We start from the raw sequence: 16,910 nt of genomic DNA on the forward strand, positions 1-16,910 counted from the left end.
TGAAGATGCGGGAGGCACAAGAGGGAGGGTGCTGTCCCCTGAGCCCCGGTTCCAGGGGGGAGCCGGCCCCCCGGGGGGAGCGCATCGTGTGCCGCACTCCTCCCAGGTCCAGGCCCGCAGGGCACACGACCACTCGGAGAGGGACCCGGGCCGAGGAGGACCGGGGTGGGGGGGGGCGGCACAGGCCCGTCCCCCAGAAGGGAAAGCCCAGTGCTCCCCGCCCGGGGACAGAGCCCCGCGGTGCCAAGGCCCGTCCGCAACCCCAGCGAGGTTCTCCCTCAAGACCCGGAGAGACGTGGATTGCGGAGAGAAAGCGCAGCAGACAGGAATCTGGGACTCGTCTTGACAAAAGGGGTGGGGACGATGGGGAAGGGACGTGGGCGTGTTGCCGAACATCTCTGAAAGGGTTTAATTTAAATTTTTAATAAAAGAGTTTCTTTCTTCTTTTTTTTTTTTTCCTCTTCCCCAAGTTGAGGTGTTTTATGTATTACACGGATGTGATACATCTCTCATTTGTATAATTCTAGGTTAGGAGCTCCGATCCTGCATAACTGCGAGAGTCGTCTGAATGTAGTAATAAAGGTATTTTACAATTTTACATGATGTTCCCGGCGTTTTGTTGGCATGATTTGCCAGGGCTAATAAAAGCTTGTGATTATCATATAAATGCTCTCCCCACCCCTCCCGTGTGCGGGTTCAGGCGCCACCCCCCTCCCCACGGCCACCCCGCACCTCGTCCTCCGGGGTGGCCTTAGCGGGGAGCTCCGGACGCCCGAGTCCACCGACCCTGCGTGGCTCTGCTGTCTGCTACGTGAAAAGCCCGAATCGGCAGCAAGGCACCGCCCTGGGCCGGGTCTTCTGAAGGCCTCTCTCCGCGGACCTGCCTCCTGCAGGGCTCGGGCCCTGACTCCGCACGCCCGCACGCACACGCACGTGCAGAAGGGAGACCAGACCCCCCCACCCCACGGGGGTCACCAGGTGGCACCTGCCGCTCGGCCACCGGTGGCTTCTAACATCGCCTCCTCTAACCTCACGCGGATGCCTCCCTCCCTTTGACGTTTTCTTCTCAGGGAAAATTCTGTCCACGCAGCCTCTGAGACAGAGAGAGAGAGAGAGAGAGAGAGAGGGAGACACGGCTCCCCGCTCTCCAAACGCCAAAGTTCACTAAAACTCCCCTGATTTACGGGCAGCTTCCGACTGCCAGCACCTGGCAGGCACAGCAACCGACTCAGTCGTAAACAGATCGCATACAATTTAATTTTAATGTGCTCGTGAGTCGTAGCACATTTCAGACATAATGGTGAACGCAACACAAAATTATAGCAAAAAAGACGATTTTAATGCTGCCGTAGAAAAAAGGGTTATATGAAGAGTCACATAATGGTGGTTCATTGTCAACAACAAAACAGGGCACAGAGTGTGTTACAGTGTCTGTGCAGCTTACATGCCAATATTTTATACATAGGTTCTCATATGGTGTCAGCTGTCATTTACTTCTGCAAATTAACTGCCAAAAATGGAGAGGAACAAAATCACTCGGAGAGCCGGTAACCACGGGTTACCTTTCATAAGCCTAAAGATAAAGCTGCAGTGTGGGATCTTGGGAGAATAATTAGGAAGAACAAAACAGAAAGTTACCAATCGAAATAAAAAGGCATCCTACGATATGGAGTAACAACCGAGAGGGCGTATAAATAAGTGAGAGAGGTCGTATCACAGAATGCCTCGTGACTTTTAAGCAAAGTATTACAGTACAAACATTTTAAAGGCTTTATCAATGCTTAGGAGATACAGTACAACTTCTTTTTTGTGGCTGTTGCTCTTTTTTTTAAATTTTTTTTTTGATTTTTTGTTTTTTTATTTTTCTCTTCTTTTCCTCTTTTTCTTTTCAAATAGACTTAACCCTTTGAGCACTGAGTTGCTTTCGAGCGTTCTTTGATTTCTAATAAATACCTTTAAAAATCATGTGCAAAATAGTTCTGATGCCCGCCATGGATGTCACTTCCTGGCCTCATGTATTCAGACCGGTCAAAACAAACGATAATATGATGCTAATAAATATGTATAATTTAAACATGAACCTCTATCGATATAGATGTACTGTATAGCAAAACAAACAATCATACTTTGCTTTCAGATAATGTTTCTGTATACTTTATAAATGCTATCTGTGGTATCTTCTGTATAATTTACAATGTTTGCATGTAAAAAAGAAAAACAACAACAACAAAATCCATAGACCTTAAAAAAAAAAAAAGAAAGAAATTTAAAAAAAAAAAAAAGAAAGAAAGAAAGAAAGAAATATACACTATACATAGGCACGGCTTATGCCCGGAGCATAGCAGGTACATAAAACACTGTTGCTATAAATGCAGGAAAAAAGGTCATTTAAACCACAATCACATTTTTCATAAGAGAGTCTGAAATCTATACAATATATACATCTATGTTTCAATGTGAAAATAATATTCTTTTAAATTTCAAGGCGTGTTATACCCCTGCAGACCTGCATAAATGGAGGTTCATATTATTAATTATAACTAAGCTGGTAAGGAGTTTAAAAAACAGAGCTTCATACATTATTATTATTTTATTTTATTTTTTAACCAAATTAATGCAAAAGTGCTTCAAAGTACTCAGAGGGCTAAAGATGAAAGGGTGAGAAATGCCAGCACACTCGAGCCGCGTGGAAAAAGTGTGCCCGATTTCGTTATAAATGCTTAATTAAACTGTCTGTTAATGCATGCAGCTTGAGGCATCGAGGGGATGCTCACAACTAAATCCCATTTACACAAAGTTCCAAACACTTACCACTGCGTTTTAACCTTCATAGTTTACCAGTAACAACAGCTGATTATGCACCTCTATTAAACACTGTACAGTTATACAAAACGGTCCAGCCCAGAGCGATTCTCTGCAGTTAAAATAAGAACATGTGCCAAGAACAAGACAGGGGGGGGCCCTAAGGTGCCTGCGACAGTTCTCCCTCAAAGCAAATTCCAGTCATTTCCGTCGAAAGCAAATGCTACTGCTTCTCTAACTCCGACACGTACAGGAGGTGGTCCTCTGGGGACTTCCCGTGTGTTTTGCTAAGGTGGAGTTTAACGGCATGCTTGCTCGCAAAGGTCCGATTGCAGAGTTTGCACTGGTAGGAGGTCCCCAGGTCCTCCTCGGGGGAGGACGTCACCAACTTTTCTGAGGGCGACTTGGTTTGTGCTATTTGATTAGTAAGCTGTTCGGTGGACAGTTTGGACAAGTCCCGGAGCCGGAAGCCCAGGTGGGACTCGAGGTGGCCGATGTACGTGGAAGGAGTCCTGATTTGTGACGCACAGTCGTTACAAAAGAACACGGGGTGGCCAGTGTCCAGGTTTTTGAGGAACTTCGTTCCACCTGTCCTTCGAAGCTGGTATTTCACGTTGGCCAGCCAGTGGCTGATGGTGGTCATGGAGAGCCCGGTGAACCTGGAGATGTGCATGCGCTCCTGGGGGCTCAGGTCTGACATGATGTACTTCCCCTCGGAGGTCTGCCGCAGGCTGGCGGCGAACTGGGCCTGCAGGATCAGCAGGTGCTGGGGGTTCCAGTTTGACTGGCGGCCCTTCCTCTTCTGCGCGGGCGTCGCCTCCTCGGCCTCCTCCAGCGTGGCCCCGTCAATGTCAGACTTCTCGGAGATGCTGGAAGGAGTGGAGGACTTTGACGTGTGGCTCTCTGTCAAGTTCTTCAGCATATCGGATATATCTGACAAGGCATTCTCGCGGAGCGGCGAGTTTGACATGAATGATACGACGGCAGATGTCTTTGCCGTTGTCACCGTGGATGAGGAGGTTGCCGGGGATGTGGACGTGGGTGACAAAAGCACTGAACCCAGAGAGCAGCCCTTGTCACTCTTCCCTTTCGTCAAGTCTATGGGCTGGTCGTTGCTGACGTGGTAGAAATAGCGGTCGAGGTGGTCCGCCTTCTTGGACTGCAGGGGCGGCGGGGTGGCCACGGCCGCCTTCTCGGCCAGGCTGTTGCTCATCTTGAAAAGCATGCTCATGGGGTCGAGGGCCGGCAGGGAGGGCTTGGCGGCCTTGCCCAGGTGAATGTTCATGACCGACTGGAGGGCGCTCAGGGGGTTCACGAAGGGCTGCTCGGGCGGGTGGTCGGTGATGATGGCCGTGCTGCTGCTCAGGCCGCTGCTCATGGGCCTCACCGGCTCCTTGCCGTTCTCCGCCGGCTCGGCCGCGGGGCTCCCCTCCTTGCACGCGTCCCGCGGCGGGCTGGGGCTGCCCTCCTGGCTTTTGAAGGCCCCGTCGCCCGTCGCCTCCATCTTGATGGGCTCGCTGGCCTCGCTGCCGCACGGGGACGGGGTGGCCCGCTTGGGCGGGGACAGCTTGCCCTCCGGCTCCTTCATCTTCTCCTCCACTTTGGCAACTTTCTCCGTGACCTTCTTCACCAGCTCCTCCATGGCGTGGAAGTTGGTCTTGGGCATGGGCGAGGTCTGGCTGCTGGGCGGGGAGACCAGGGTCTGGCTCTTCGTGGGCGACACGATCTCGCTGGTGCCGAACACGGGTTTCAGGGGCGCGCTCTTCCCCGACGAGCCCAGCGACAGCTTCATCATGTTGGGCAGCTGGTAGGCGGCGTGGATGCTGGGGTAGCCCCCCCAGCTCGGGGTGCCGTTCTGGGCCTTGTTGATGGCCGACGTCACCGTGTTTTCCAGGGATTTCAGGATATCCAGCCCGCCCTTGGGGCTCTCCTCCAGGTCGTTCTCAGTCAAATAGTGGTACTTGGAAGAGATGTCGTACTTCTCCTCCTCCTCGCAGGGCTTCTCCTTCTCCTTGGGCTTGTCGTCGGGGGCCGCCTTCTCCTTGTCCACCTCCTTCTTGACCTCCACGCTCAGCTTCGGGGAGACGCTCGCGGGGGTGTTGGCGGGCGACGTGAAGGTGGTGGCGGCCAGCGGCACGGACTGCACCTTCTCGTCCAGCAGGGTGGTGATGGTGGGCGTGACGGGCGTCTCCATGATGGGCTTGCCCTTCTTCATGGCCGAGTTCGTGACCTTGATGAAGTGGCCGGTGACCATCATGTGGGCCGTGAGCTCCTGCAGGGTGTCGTGGGAGCTGCCGCACTCCATGCACTTCAGGATCTGCGACTTGCGGGCTTCGAAGTGCCACGCGTAGCTGGCCCCGTTCTGGTGGCCGTAGCGGTTATTTGGCGTGATGTAGGGGTTGGAGTTCTTCTGAAGCATGTCGTTGGCATCGGCCATCGCGGCCTTGGGGGTCCCGCCCGTGGAATCCGGGGAGCTGGGCAGCTCCAGCTCCAGCGACGCTTTCTTCCGGGCGGCGGGGATGATTTTGGCTGCGACGGGGGTGACGGGCTCCTTCAGAGGCACTTTTTGGTAGTGTTTCGTTTTGATCATGTGGACGCTCAGGTCCTGGAGGGACTCGAACGAGTGGCCGCAGTACATGCACTTCAACACCTTCTGGGCGTCCTCCTTGCCCTCCATCTCCAGCAGCGAGCGCTTGCGGGGCTTGGACCAGCGCTTGGGGTTGTTGTTGTCCGTCTCGTGGTTGTCGTCGCGGTAGTGGCCCGTCTCGTTCATGTGCACGGTCAGCTCCACCAGCGTGTCGTAGGCGGCGCTGCAGTCCTTGCAGCGGAACTTGCTGGCGCCCGTGAAGATGGAGCCGTAGAGCTTGCTGCTCTGGCGGTACAGCTGCACGGTGCTGAACAGGCTGGGCTCGGGCAGCGCGCGGCTCTGCGACACGTGCTGCAGCGTCTTGGCCATGGCGCTCTGGTGCCAGTCGAAGCTGCCGCTGCCGCAGCTGCTGCTGCTGCTGCTGCTGCTGCTGCTGCTGCCGTTGTTCTTGTCGGACGACGGCTGGTGCAGGTTGAGGTGCAGGTTGGACCAGTAGGAGTTGGACAGGAAGTTGTTGTACACGGCCTTCATCTGCTCCAGGCTGTCCGACACGCTCGTGTCCTCCAGCGGCGCGGCCGCCTCCTTGGCCTCCTCCTCGTTCTTGATGGAGCCGCTCTCGAAGTCGGCCATGCGGTCGCTGGTCTCGCTGATGTGCGACTCGCTGTCCATCTCGTGGCTGGAGAACTCGGCCGCCGGGGAGTTCTGGTAGCTGGGGCAGGCCTTGGCGAGCTCCTTGTCGGGGCACATGTACTTGGCCGACGGCTCCCCATCTGCCGCGCTCTCCTCGGGGTCCAGCTCTTCCTCCACCAGGGCGGCGGCCTTTAGCTCATCGGACACGTAGGCTGCCGGGGCGGGCGTCGTGCGGGCAGGCGTCGAGGTGGCGGGGCGGGCGGGGAAGGGAGCGACCGGCAGGGGAAGCGAAAGAAGGAGAAAAGAAAAAAAAAAAAAAAGAAAGAAAGAAAGAAAGAAGAGCGTTAGTTAAGTGCCGAGCCTACCTAGAACATTCTCTTCTCGACTCGCAGGGAAGACGCCGCAAAGTAGACGGGCACGTGTATTTGTAAAATTAAATAGTTAAAATGTGGTGTTTCTTTGGAGCAAAAAAAAAGGAAAAAAAATCTGCTCTTCAAACATAATTTGCCACCTTATTCTTCTCAAGGGGCAACAGCTTGAAATTAAAACTAAATTTGAAATTAATGAAGCACATTCTGGAGGTGGCATTCATTTCTAAAGTAATAAATTACTTGTATCAACCTCAGAGACAGCAGTTCCTGTCTGTCAATTAATATGTCTTATGCTTCTCCTACCCCTAATGCATTTCTTAACAGACAGATTCACAATTTAAATTAAGCAAGCATTTTTTACTCATTACATTTTTGGAGGCTCAATCTTTAATAAATATAAAGTACGAAAACATCAATAAAATTTTTACGAAGTAAGGAGAAAGTACATCAATTGCAATAAATTAAAAAAAAAAACACAAAACAAGGTTTTTGTGGGGGTTTCTTTCGTTCTTTTTTTCTTTTCCTTTTTCTTTTTTCTTCCTCCTGGAAGAGCGGGTCTCGCAAAAGCTCACAGTAAGTTTTCCGGGTCTGTTCCAGATGGGAGAGAAGACCCTGACCCAGCCCTGGCCCCGTCCTCCGTGTGTATATTCAGCTGCCCTCTCAGCCACCTGCACACACACTCTCCATGCAGAATTATGTCAGAACAAGTTCAGGAAAATTGGTATGCGGCGCTCATTCCTGCTGTATAAATATATACAAGACCTTCCAGTGGACCTTACAAATGTCAAAGTGTTTGCTCTTTAGACTACTTTGTCAATATTTACTCAGCATAAGCTTCGTGGGCATCCAACAGGGATCTTGTCTTTCTGGAAAGCAATGTAACTGGGAATATAAATCCAGAGTGCCCGTCCTGGGGGGGGCGGGGGGTGGAGGGCAGGGCCGGGCGCCGTGGGTTCTAGGACAGGCACATCCGGAGACGCAAACCCAGGACCACGCTCGTGTGAAGGGAACAGCTTTTGTTATTATTATTATTTTTTTATTATTATTATTATTTTCATTTCTTTGCACCCAGGGACTCAGGGTGTTCCTCACCAGACTATGCCCGGTTGGGCTGGTCTCGTCAACAACCCGGCCTGGCCCAAGGCCTTGTGGTGAGCAGCAACGTTAAGGCAGACGGACGGGGAGAGGGGACGGCTTCCAGCCAGCTCCTCAACACGCCTGCGTCAGGAGGCCGGGGGGTGCGGTGCGTTGCGCGGCCCAGGGTGCTGCAGTGCTAACGCTTCGTGGACCCGAACAAAGCAATACCCCAAACCCTCAGGAAGGAAGAGGGAGCTTCGTTTGTGGAATGTACTTCCAGAATTTTAAAGTTTTGCCTCCCGTCAATTTGACATCAGGACACACACACACACACTAAGAAGCAGTGAAATGACTCAAGGAAAAGAAGACGTCCTGAAAGACACACAAGGTATCTCCACCCCTTGCTCTTCCAGTCCGGTCAAGTGTGGTTGCATTTCACTCCTAAATCCCCACTTTGAGCACCAAGAATTCTAGGTGGAGACAACAGGGACACCCCAACACTGAGGTCAGCGGAGCGAGCACGGCACGGTGCTCCGGCCACACGCACGCGTATGGGCCGCCAGCAGCCCAGCGAGGGCCTGGTGTCCGAGCCACGGAACACCCTTGACGGACGGCCCAGGAGGTCCTGGGGTGGACCTCACGTCTGAGGCCACGCACTTTGCAAGGACACATGGAGACGGCAAACAAGCTCTTTCCGTCCGGCCAGGCGAACACGCCGGGAGGGCCGCGGGAGGCTCCTCTGGGCCACGGGAAGGCGGATGCCTCTGCCTCGGATGGAAAAGGAGTAAGAGGAGAAGAAAGAGGATCTCCGTCTCGCCCGACCTCAGCCTTCCTCGGCCTGTGGCGCATCCTGGAATGTGGTTCCCAAATCCCAGCAGGGCCGGCAGGGCTGGAGGGAGGGCAGCCAGGGGTGTAGACTGACCAAGAGTCACGGTTTGCCTGGAAGTGTCCTGGTTTGAGCATGAAAGTCTTGCATCCCTAAGGGTGCCGGAGGCGGCGGGGTTGGGGGTGCTCAGTTGGTCAAATGCCTGCCTTCGGATCAGGTACGATCCTGAGGTCCTGGGATCGAGTCCCGCCTGGGGCTCCCTGCTTCTCCTTCTCCTTCTCCCCCTCTCCACCCCCCAGTCGTGCTCGCTTTCTCTCTCTCTCCCTGTCTTTCTCTCAAATAAATAAACAAAATCTTTGAAAACTATTTAAAAAAGGAAGTCCTGCATTATGAGAACCCTCTCGGGCCTGGGCACACCTGGTCGGCCGGTCGCCGGAGCCGGGGACACACAGCACGAGCAGGTCAGAGCGTCCGGGGCGGGTGTGCATTCCCCTCGGAGGGGAGCTGGAGCTGGGTGCGCGGGGCACAGACGCAGGCCGCCGCCCGCACAGACGCCCCGGTGCCCAGGTGCATAATGCTTCCGCCCGAGGGCCTCCATTCATAGAAGGGAGGAGGAAAGCCCCCCGCCTCCGTCCCTACAGCTGACAAGGAGGAAAGGCCTGGCCCCGTGGACGGGGCAGACCCAGAGCCTGCAGCACGGACCCACGCTCTGGGCGCTTTGCTCCCACTACGGCTCCCACGGAATCAAGTCTGCAACAGGCAGCGATCCCCAGAGATGGCCCAGCAGAAGCAGCTCTGGGGGGACGCCGGGCAGCCAGAGGCAGCTGGGCCAGCGGCACACATGCAAGAGCCCGCTGCGGCGTGCAGGCCACCCGCCAGGGTGGGGACATCCGGTGGCCGTGCCGTCCACCTGCTGCCCAGGAGCGCAGGGCACCCCGGGAGGCTCGGCGCAGGGCGGCACCTCACCCATACGACCGGCTCCCGCCCGTGTGCGCGGGGCCCCCGACGCCCTCCAACACGCTTTGCAAATCCCCCCATCCCCTCGGAACGCCGCCAGTCCGGTGACTGAAGAGGAAATTAATATTGAAAGGAAAGTAGGGCCAACCCCCTGGTGGGAACAGAACCTGCTCCGAGGAGAGTGATCATTCGGAGCCGAGAGGCGCCGGGTCCCGGGGAGGAGACGTGGCGTTTCCCCTCACACACACCCCTGCAGCCACCCCTGGCCTTGCCGCACACCGCGGGGACAGGGACCTCGCCGTCCACTCGGACCACGGAGTCCTTTCCAGGCCCCACGGTGAGGACTGTCCCCCTAGGCGGAGCCTCGCGCGTCTGCCTGTCGTCCTGTCGGCGCCCCCTCCGCGGTCAAAGGTGCTCCCTCCCACCATAGGTGGGCATCGGGCCAGGGCATCAGGCCACCCTTGTCACTCAACCCTGAACCAAGGGGAGGGAGGTGGGGAGGAGCCCTGGATGCGGCACACGGGGCGGAGGGAAGGGACGCCCATGGGCCGCCCCCCCCCCAGATGCCGAGCAGGGGGCACGTCCTTCCTCTAGGCCTGGGCCCCGCTCTGTGCGACACGGGGCACTGGACCAATCGGGTCACCCTCTGTCTCGTTCCCCACTTTACGGCTTTCCTGAGAAAGGGGTAAACTGAGGCACACACGCTCCCTCCCCCGAGCACGGGCTCCTCGTGAACACTCCGCCGAGGCACCTGTTAGTCCTTTGCCTCCCTGGACCAAGGAGCAGGATCCCCTGTTGGGCTAGAGGGACGAGGTCCCGGACAGCGGGTCAGGCTGGGGGGGACGGGGGCTGCAGTCAGTCACAGGGCACAGCGGGACGTCGGGGGGCTGGGTGAGCGGCGGACCTCCCCTCCCTGGGGCCTGGGCAGACCGCAACTCAGCACAGCCTCGGGGCACCTGGCGACCGGCTGGGTGAGCCCCTCGCTGCCCCTAACCTGGGGTACGTCCCCCTCTGGACCCTCCAAGGCAGGGCCTCTGTTCTACGTCGTCACGGCCCTGCAGGGACCAGGTGAGCCTCAGAGGCCCCGTTTCCTGTGGAAGCCGAGGAGTTGGAGGTCCCTCTTGGCAGCACGCGCCCCTGCTCCTGGTCCCAGCGCAGCCACCGCCCCCCACATCAGGGAGTCCCCCGCCCCAGCCCTGTCCCATGTGCCCCCCGCAAAGAAGCCACCCAACACTCACACCCTGAGGGGCGATGCCCGGGGGCTCGGCACCCCTAGTGCCCTGGGTGCCCTGGGTGCCCTCTCCCTTCTAGGGACAAGGCCCAGCACTGGAATCGCCTGCTTGGAGCCAGACGTTTCAGGACGGGGATGGCTTTGTGTGGCCAGCGCCCGTACCCCCAGCGCCTAAGGCAAGCCTGCGGCCGCCACATGCAACCCCCCAACATGCATCTGTGCAGCCAACGGACGGACGGATGAGTGACCTGAGCATCTGCGTGGACCCAGACCCAGACCCCCGCCAGGCCCAGAGCAAGGCAACGTGCTGGGGTCTGATCCCAAATCCGTCCCGGACCGGCTCCCTCTGAGCACAAGTCCTCGGCCCGGGGACACGTCCCTGGGCCAGACAGGACGACAGCCCGCACCCCTGGGAAGAGGGGAGGAAGCCCTGCAGAGGCGGTGCACACACCCAAACGCCGCTCTCCGGGAGGGCGTCATCCTCGGGGCTCTTGTCCCCCCACAAACAGACCTGAGACTCGGGCGGGCTCGTGTGGGGAGGCAGCTGGACCCGGTTGAGGGGGTGGGGGGCGGGGGGCTCCCGTCCATACCAGACCCACAGCTGCAAAGGCTCAAACACACGGGGCCTCCTGGCTCATCCCCCCCAAGGGGCTCAGCAAAGAAGTTTCTCTCCAGCAGGTGAGCCGTTCCAGATGTGCCGCGGCCGCCCTGGGGACACCCCGCTGCCTCTCCCCGCGACGCAGCACCAGGACAGGCCGTCTGGCCAAGCTCAAGGCCAAGAGCGTATCTGGGCAGGTGAACGAACGGGACAATTTCACGGACGCAGAGCGGAAGGGGACTCGGGAGAGCCACGTGTCCCTGCAAAACAGGCCCTCGAAATTCCCAGGGCTCCCCGCAGGCTCCCACGGCCCAGCAGCCCCGAGCGGCAGGGAGGGCAACCAGTGGGCGTGCCTGGTGCGCACGTGCGTGTGAACTGCTTCCCACCCGGTGCACGTGACACGGTCCACCTGCCAGGCAGGTGATTCAACGAGCCCCCTTCTGCGCTGGAGGTGCTGGAGATCCGCCAGGTGAGATGGGCCACCGAGCCCGCGGCTGCACCCCACGGGAGTCAGTGCAGGTGCAGAGGGGACTTGACTGCAGGAGGGGTCCCCTGGGCTCATGCCTCCTGAGAGGTGGCTGTGGGGACGGTGGGTGTGTCCGAGGGGATGGCGGATGTGTCCACGGGGAGGACGGATGTGTCCATGGGGACGTAGGGCGTGTCCAAGGGGACGACGGACAAGTTTAAGGGGAGGACGGACATCCACGGGGAGGACAGACATGTCCAAGGGGATGGCAGACGTGTCCACAGGGAGGATGGATATGTCCACGGGGAGGACGGATGCGTCTGAGGGGAGGATGGACATGTCCATGGGGAGGATGGATGTGTCCAAGGGGAGGATGAACGTGTCCACGGGCACAGCGAACGCGTCCAAGGGGAGGACGGATGTGTCCACGGGCACGGCGGACGTGTCCAAGGGGATGCCCCAGGTGTCCACGGGGAGGACGGACGTGTCCATGGGGATGGTGGACGCGTCCAAGGAGTGAAAAGCCAGGCCACCTTGTAATCGGGTTGGGCGCAGCGGCTCCCTCATCGATATTTATTATCGTCATGAACTCAACCACCAGGTAAAAAAGACACGAGCACGTTTGATGGAACTACAACCGGCGCGGTGCGGCATAACGGATTCCATTGCTGGGCAGGTGGCAATGGCCTTTGTCGCACGTCTCCCCCCAGCGGAGGAGGTGAAGGAGTCGCAGCGACCCGGGGGTCAGAGCTCTCGGGCCGCCCAGGCAGGTGGCGGGAGGGAGGGAGGGGGCTTGGCTGCACCTGTCCCGCCTCCCAGACCGAACCTCAGGGTACACTGGCCCTACGCATTGTCACGGTTCCTGGGCTGCACTGAAGGCTCCGCGTGGGCCCTCTGTTTTCGAAGGGGCTTTGCCTGTAAAGCTTCCTCAGATCCCTGCTCCCTCTCCTCCCCAAAGCACAGGGGCGCCTCCTGTTTTGCATGTGATCCCCTCACGGGTCCCCGAAGCAGCCAGGGCCTGGGATGGAGCAAGGGCGGTGGGCACAGGGGGAGGACGGCCCCGTCCAAGTCCAAGGGCTTGTGCAGAACATACAGAGACGGAGGAGAACGATGGGGAGAGGAGAGAAGAATCCATTAGGATGGGGGCTTGGGGGACACAGAGACAGAGAGAGATACGGGGAGAGACCAAGAGACAGAGACAGCCAGAGCCGGAGGAGCCAGGGACATGGGGAGAGGAAGGGACAGGGGCCCCCGTGGGGGTGGAACATGGGCAGGGAAGGGGGGTGATGGCCATCGGAGGAGAGATGGGCAGGAGACCTGACTCCAGGGGCCAGGACGGACGGCGGGGAGCACACAGGGCCTGGGGGGGGCGGCCTGGGGAGGACAGAGGCCCGGGGGCTGCAGGCTCGGGCCTGTCTCCACCCCCCCTCGCCCCACCGCCAGCACTCGGGCTTTCAAAGGATGCAGGGTTTCTTGTTGTTGTTTTAACTGGGTCTATTTAGTTTTTAAAAAAGGATTTATTTGAGAGAGACAGACAGACAGAGAGACAGACCGAGAGATAGAGAGAGACAGAGAGACAGATGGAGAGAGAGACGGAGAGAGAGATGGAGAGAGCGCGCCCAGGTAGGGGAAGCAGCGGAGGGAGGGAGGAGCAGACTCCACATGGGGCAGGGAGCCCGATGCGGGGCTCCTCCTCCCCCCCACCCGCCAGGAACCGGGGTCATGAGCTGAGTCAAAGGCAGGCAGATGCCCAACCGACTGAGCCACCCAGGTGCCCCCGTTTTTTTTTTTTTTTAATTTTTTTTTTTTTTTAAGAGCAGTGTAGCCAGCCGAGGAGATGACCAAGACGTTCCGGGCTCAGCTGACCCTGGTGACCAGATCACGTGGAGGTGGCTTCTGGCCCGGAGCCGAGGCGGCCGTTGGGGGCGAGGACACCCAGTGTCCTGCCAGGCCCGGAAGCCCCAGGAGGACCAGCCCGGAGCCTCGGGCCTCCGCAAACCGCAGGGCTCCCCGCGGGCCCCCAGACACAGGATCACACGCGGGGCTGGGAGGTGCCTGGGAGACAGGCCCAGGCGGCGAGCCTGAACCCCGACAGCGGGCGGGGACGGCCACGGCTCCGGAACCAGTGCTCTGAGCCCCCCCCCAGGGCCGGTGTGCACCTGCCTCCACAGCCGACGCCCCCGTCCCCGTTCCACACGTCGAGTCCAAGTTCCGCTGTAATGAACCCCACCCCCCGCCCCCTAGGGAGGCCCCGAGTCCTCTCCCTGACTCAGGACATGCTCAGACACGGAAGCACGCGGATCAAACGTGGGGCGTCCTGGCCGCCTCGGGAGCCCCCGGCCCCCCACCCCTGGGCCCACGACTAAGCAGACTCCCGGGAGTGACAGGGGACACCTGGGAGCCCCTCCCCAGCACCTGGGAACCCCCCTCCGCGGCAGCCCCCCGGGAGACCGTCCGCCAGGGTGCTGGCCTACACCAGGCAGAGGGCCTGCTGCGCAGTGAGCCCGTCACAGACCGCGAGGCTCTGGGCCCGGGCTCCTGCCACGTGGGGTGCCCGGGGCCACCAGCCTGGCTTCGGGCGCCGGAGCCCCAATCCTTCCCGGGCACGGTGAGGGATCCTGCCCCCCCACCCCCAGGTGCTTGTGAAGAAGCCAGGGCTGCATACGAGGGCAGGCATAAGGACCTCCCCACATTGAAAGGGCTCTGCAGAGAGAAGGGGGGCTCCTCGGACCCGCTGGGCCCACCCAGGGGTGCACTGTGGCTGGGGTTCAGGTCCGGCCTCCGGGCTGCCTCCCGCTCGCGCAAATGCAGGCTTCCTGGCTGGTGGTCTCCCACACCCCAGGCCTGCAGGCTGCCTTTCGGGGGAAGGGGGCCCTGGGGGGCTGGGTACCAGCTCCCCGCGTGGCCCAGGCTCGGCTCCGCCTCCTTCTGGCCACCTTGTGGGCTACAGATTAGCAAGAAAGCCAGGGGGGAGGGAGGACAGGTAGGGAGAGAAACAAAGAGCAAGGGAAGGAGGCGGAGAAGGAAGAGACATCGGATCAACAGGCCCAGAACTAGTACCTCTGACCCCGCACGCCCTCCCCCCAGGCCTGGGCATCCTCAGGACTTCCGGGGAGGTTAGCACACAGGGGCTGCACCAAGCTCACAGCTCCGCCCGCTTTCACCTGCCTCCAGGTTCCCAGGCTCCCCGATCCCGTGCGGGTGGGGTTAGACCAGATGCCCTCACTCAGCGCCCGCAGGGAGGGCCGCCTCGGGCACCCAGGCTGCAGCCCCCAGCCTCCCCCACACCCAGGCTGCGCCCAGCCCCCTCCAGGGCAGCCTCTGCCCTGACTCACCTTCTTCTATATGGGGACAGAGCTTGACAGCCCCAGAAAACCTCACCAAAACCTCACTTTGTTCTAAACACACCTAGAAAATCCGGGAGGACTGCCCCATTTTACAGGAGCACTTCCGCTCCACAAAGGAATCCCACAGAGTGCCCGTGCACTGTGCCCTCGGGGTTATTCCTGCCCAGGTCTCTCTCCCGCGAGGGTAGCCAGGTCTGCAGCAACTGCCCCGACTGTGCCACTTGATCTGGGGCCCAGAGTTATCCCCAGAGGTTCTGAGACCGTTAAACCCTGTTAAAATGGGCTGCTGGGAGCCTGGAGGGCGGGGGACGGCGACAGGCAGGGTACTTAGGCCTGGGTCCTGGGTCCACTTTCAGCCTCTAGGCAGCAATCAGACCCCAAAACTCAGGGCTCCCAAGGAAACTCAGAGCCCATCCTGCTGGCTGCTGATGGGGAGGGGGCTCAAAGGAGCAGCACTGCTGGGGGACTCGCTTTTTGGGCCCAGAGAGGAGGCGATGGCAGGAGGAAGTGAGGGACGGGAGTCCGGGCAAGCTTAGCCGAAGCGCTGGGCAGCACCAAGGGGCTCAGACTGGGCTGTGGGCCTCTGTCGGGGTATGGAATAGACCACGGGGACAGATTGGTTCTCGGGAGGGGTACGCACCGCTTGGTACCTGGGAGGTCACGACCCAGCAGAGACATGCGGTCTCTCCATCCGCCCACCTGGACACCTAGCACCACCCACCCAAGCCATCTGCAGTGACAGAGGTCGCAGGCCCTGGGGACAGGGAGAGATGGCATTCGTGGATGGCCCTGAGGAGAAACCAGGGGCCTCCCCGTTGGGCACTGGGGCTTCGCAGGAGCCAGGATAACCCCACACACGGCCAAAACTGGGCCCGAGGAACCAGGAGGGCACGGCTAGGCTCCGGCGAAAGGACATGGTGGCTGAAGCTATAGTGGTCAGGAGTTCTCCAGAAGGCTAGCCGCGTTGGGATGACAACCTCCCCTAGATTGATTGTTCTTCCCACGAGCGAGGTCAGGAATATTAATTTTGTACAAGTTAATTTGATGTAATGTGCAAGATGAACGCTTGTTCAGTTGGGTATCACTGTGCTAATAAAGCTGCGATGCTTTCATGCCAAGAAAAGCATGGCATTAGCCGATTGGCGGATGAAGTCGGCGTGAAGACGGCAACGTCACCCTCCAGCACAGCCAGAGTGGCCGGCGGTTGTTCAGGCCACAACAGGCTGCTGCCGAGTCTTTAGGAGGCCAGTGACAGCCAGTCCCGGGGACACCTCGCAGCTGCTGGAGACCCCAGCATCTTCCGAAGATGGAGCACCCAGACCAAGGCCTATGCCTGCAGAGGTGGCAGGGAAGCCTCCAGAAGCCAAAGGTGGAGCTCCCGCCCCAGGGCAAGAAGGCACTTCTGAAGATTCTCTCTGTGGATTCTCCTTGCAAACCAAAGAGCCTCCTTCGGCCATCTCCGTGGCCCTTCTGAACAGCCCCCCTTCCCGTCCCAAGGCCCTCCCCGTGGGAGACGGGGGTCAAAGAGGAAGCCAGGAAGCCGGGAGGCTCCCCAAGAGCTCCCTCGGCTCCAGGATCACGCTCCCCTCACTGCTTCTGGGGGATGCGCTCTGCTACGGTCTGGGCAGCCGCCCTGCTGCAAGGAAACGTAAATATATCGAAGACACAGTCAGATTCAAAGCAATTACCTCAGACAATAAAAAAGTAAATAAATACTCAGTGTGGGGACCTCCGGAGTCCCCCCGCCCCCCGGTTTCAAGCACACTTCACCCAAACAAAAATCCTCTCTTCTTGGTGCAATTTCAGACAGCAACAAACAGGGTTTCGGTGAATTATTAGGGGCAAGGCACATGCTCGGACCTCTCACAGGGCACACGTGAGCAATGGTCAATTTTGCTAACGGCTAAGAAGAATCAGGCCCTACACGCCCTCAGCTCTAGAGCCTGGATCTCCTGGAGGCTGGACAGAGCGATCCTCACGGGTAGCCTGTGGTTTCCAACGACGCAGCTACTAAGCCA

General features: G+C 58.8%; 1 protein-coding gene across 4 annotated transcripts in view; it reads right to left on the reverse strand.

Annotated features, from left to right (window-relative positions):
• TSHZ3 (teashirt zinc finger homeobox 3) overlaps positions 1-16,910 on the reverse strand; it is an 86,585-nt gene that overhangs the window by 13,357 nt on the left and 56,318 nt on the right. For 3 of the 4 annotated variants that reach the window (XM_072749789.1, XM_072749801.1, XM_072749796.1), the window contains one exon: positions 1,318-6,231. The exons of the other annotated variant lie outside the window; for it this stretch is intronic. In XM_072749789.1, the coding sequence (XP_072605890.1) occupies positions 3,026-6,231 (3,206 nt within the window). In that variant the 3' untranslated portion in view covers positions 1,318-3,025. Of the gene's footprint in view, positions 1-1,317; positions 6,232-16,910 lie in introns of those variants that run through there. 4 annotated transcript variants of the gene reach the window in all.

Source organism: Vulpes vulpes, chromosome 1, assembly GCF_048418805.1.
Source record: "Vulpes vulpes isolate BD-2025 chromosome 1, VulVul3, whole genome shotgun sequence".
NCBI classification, from domain to species: Eukaryota; Metazoa; Chordata; class Mammalia; order Carnivora; family Canidae; genus Vulpes; species Vulpes vulpes.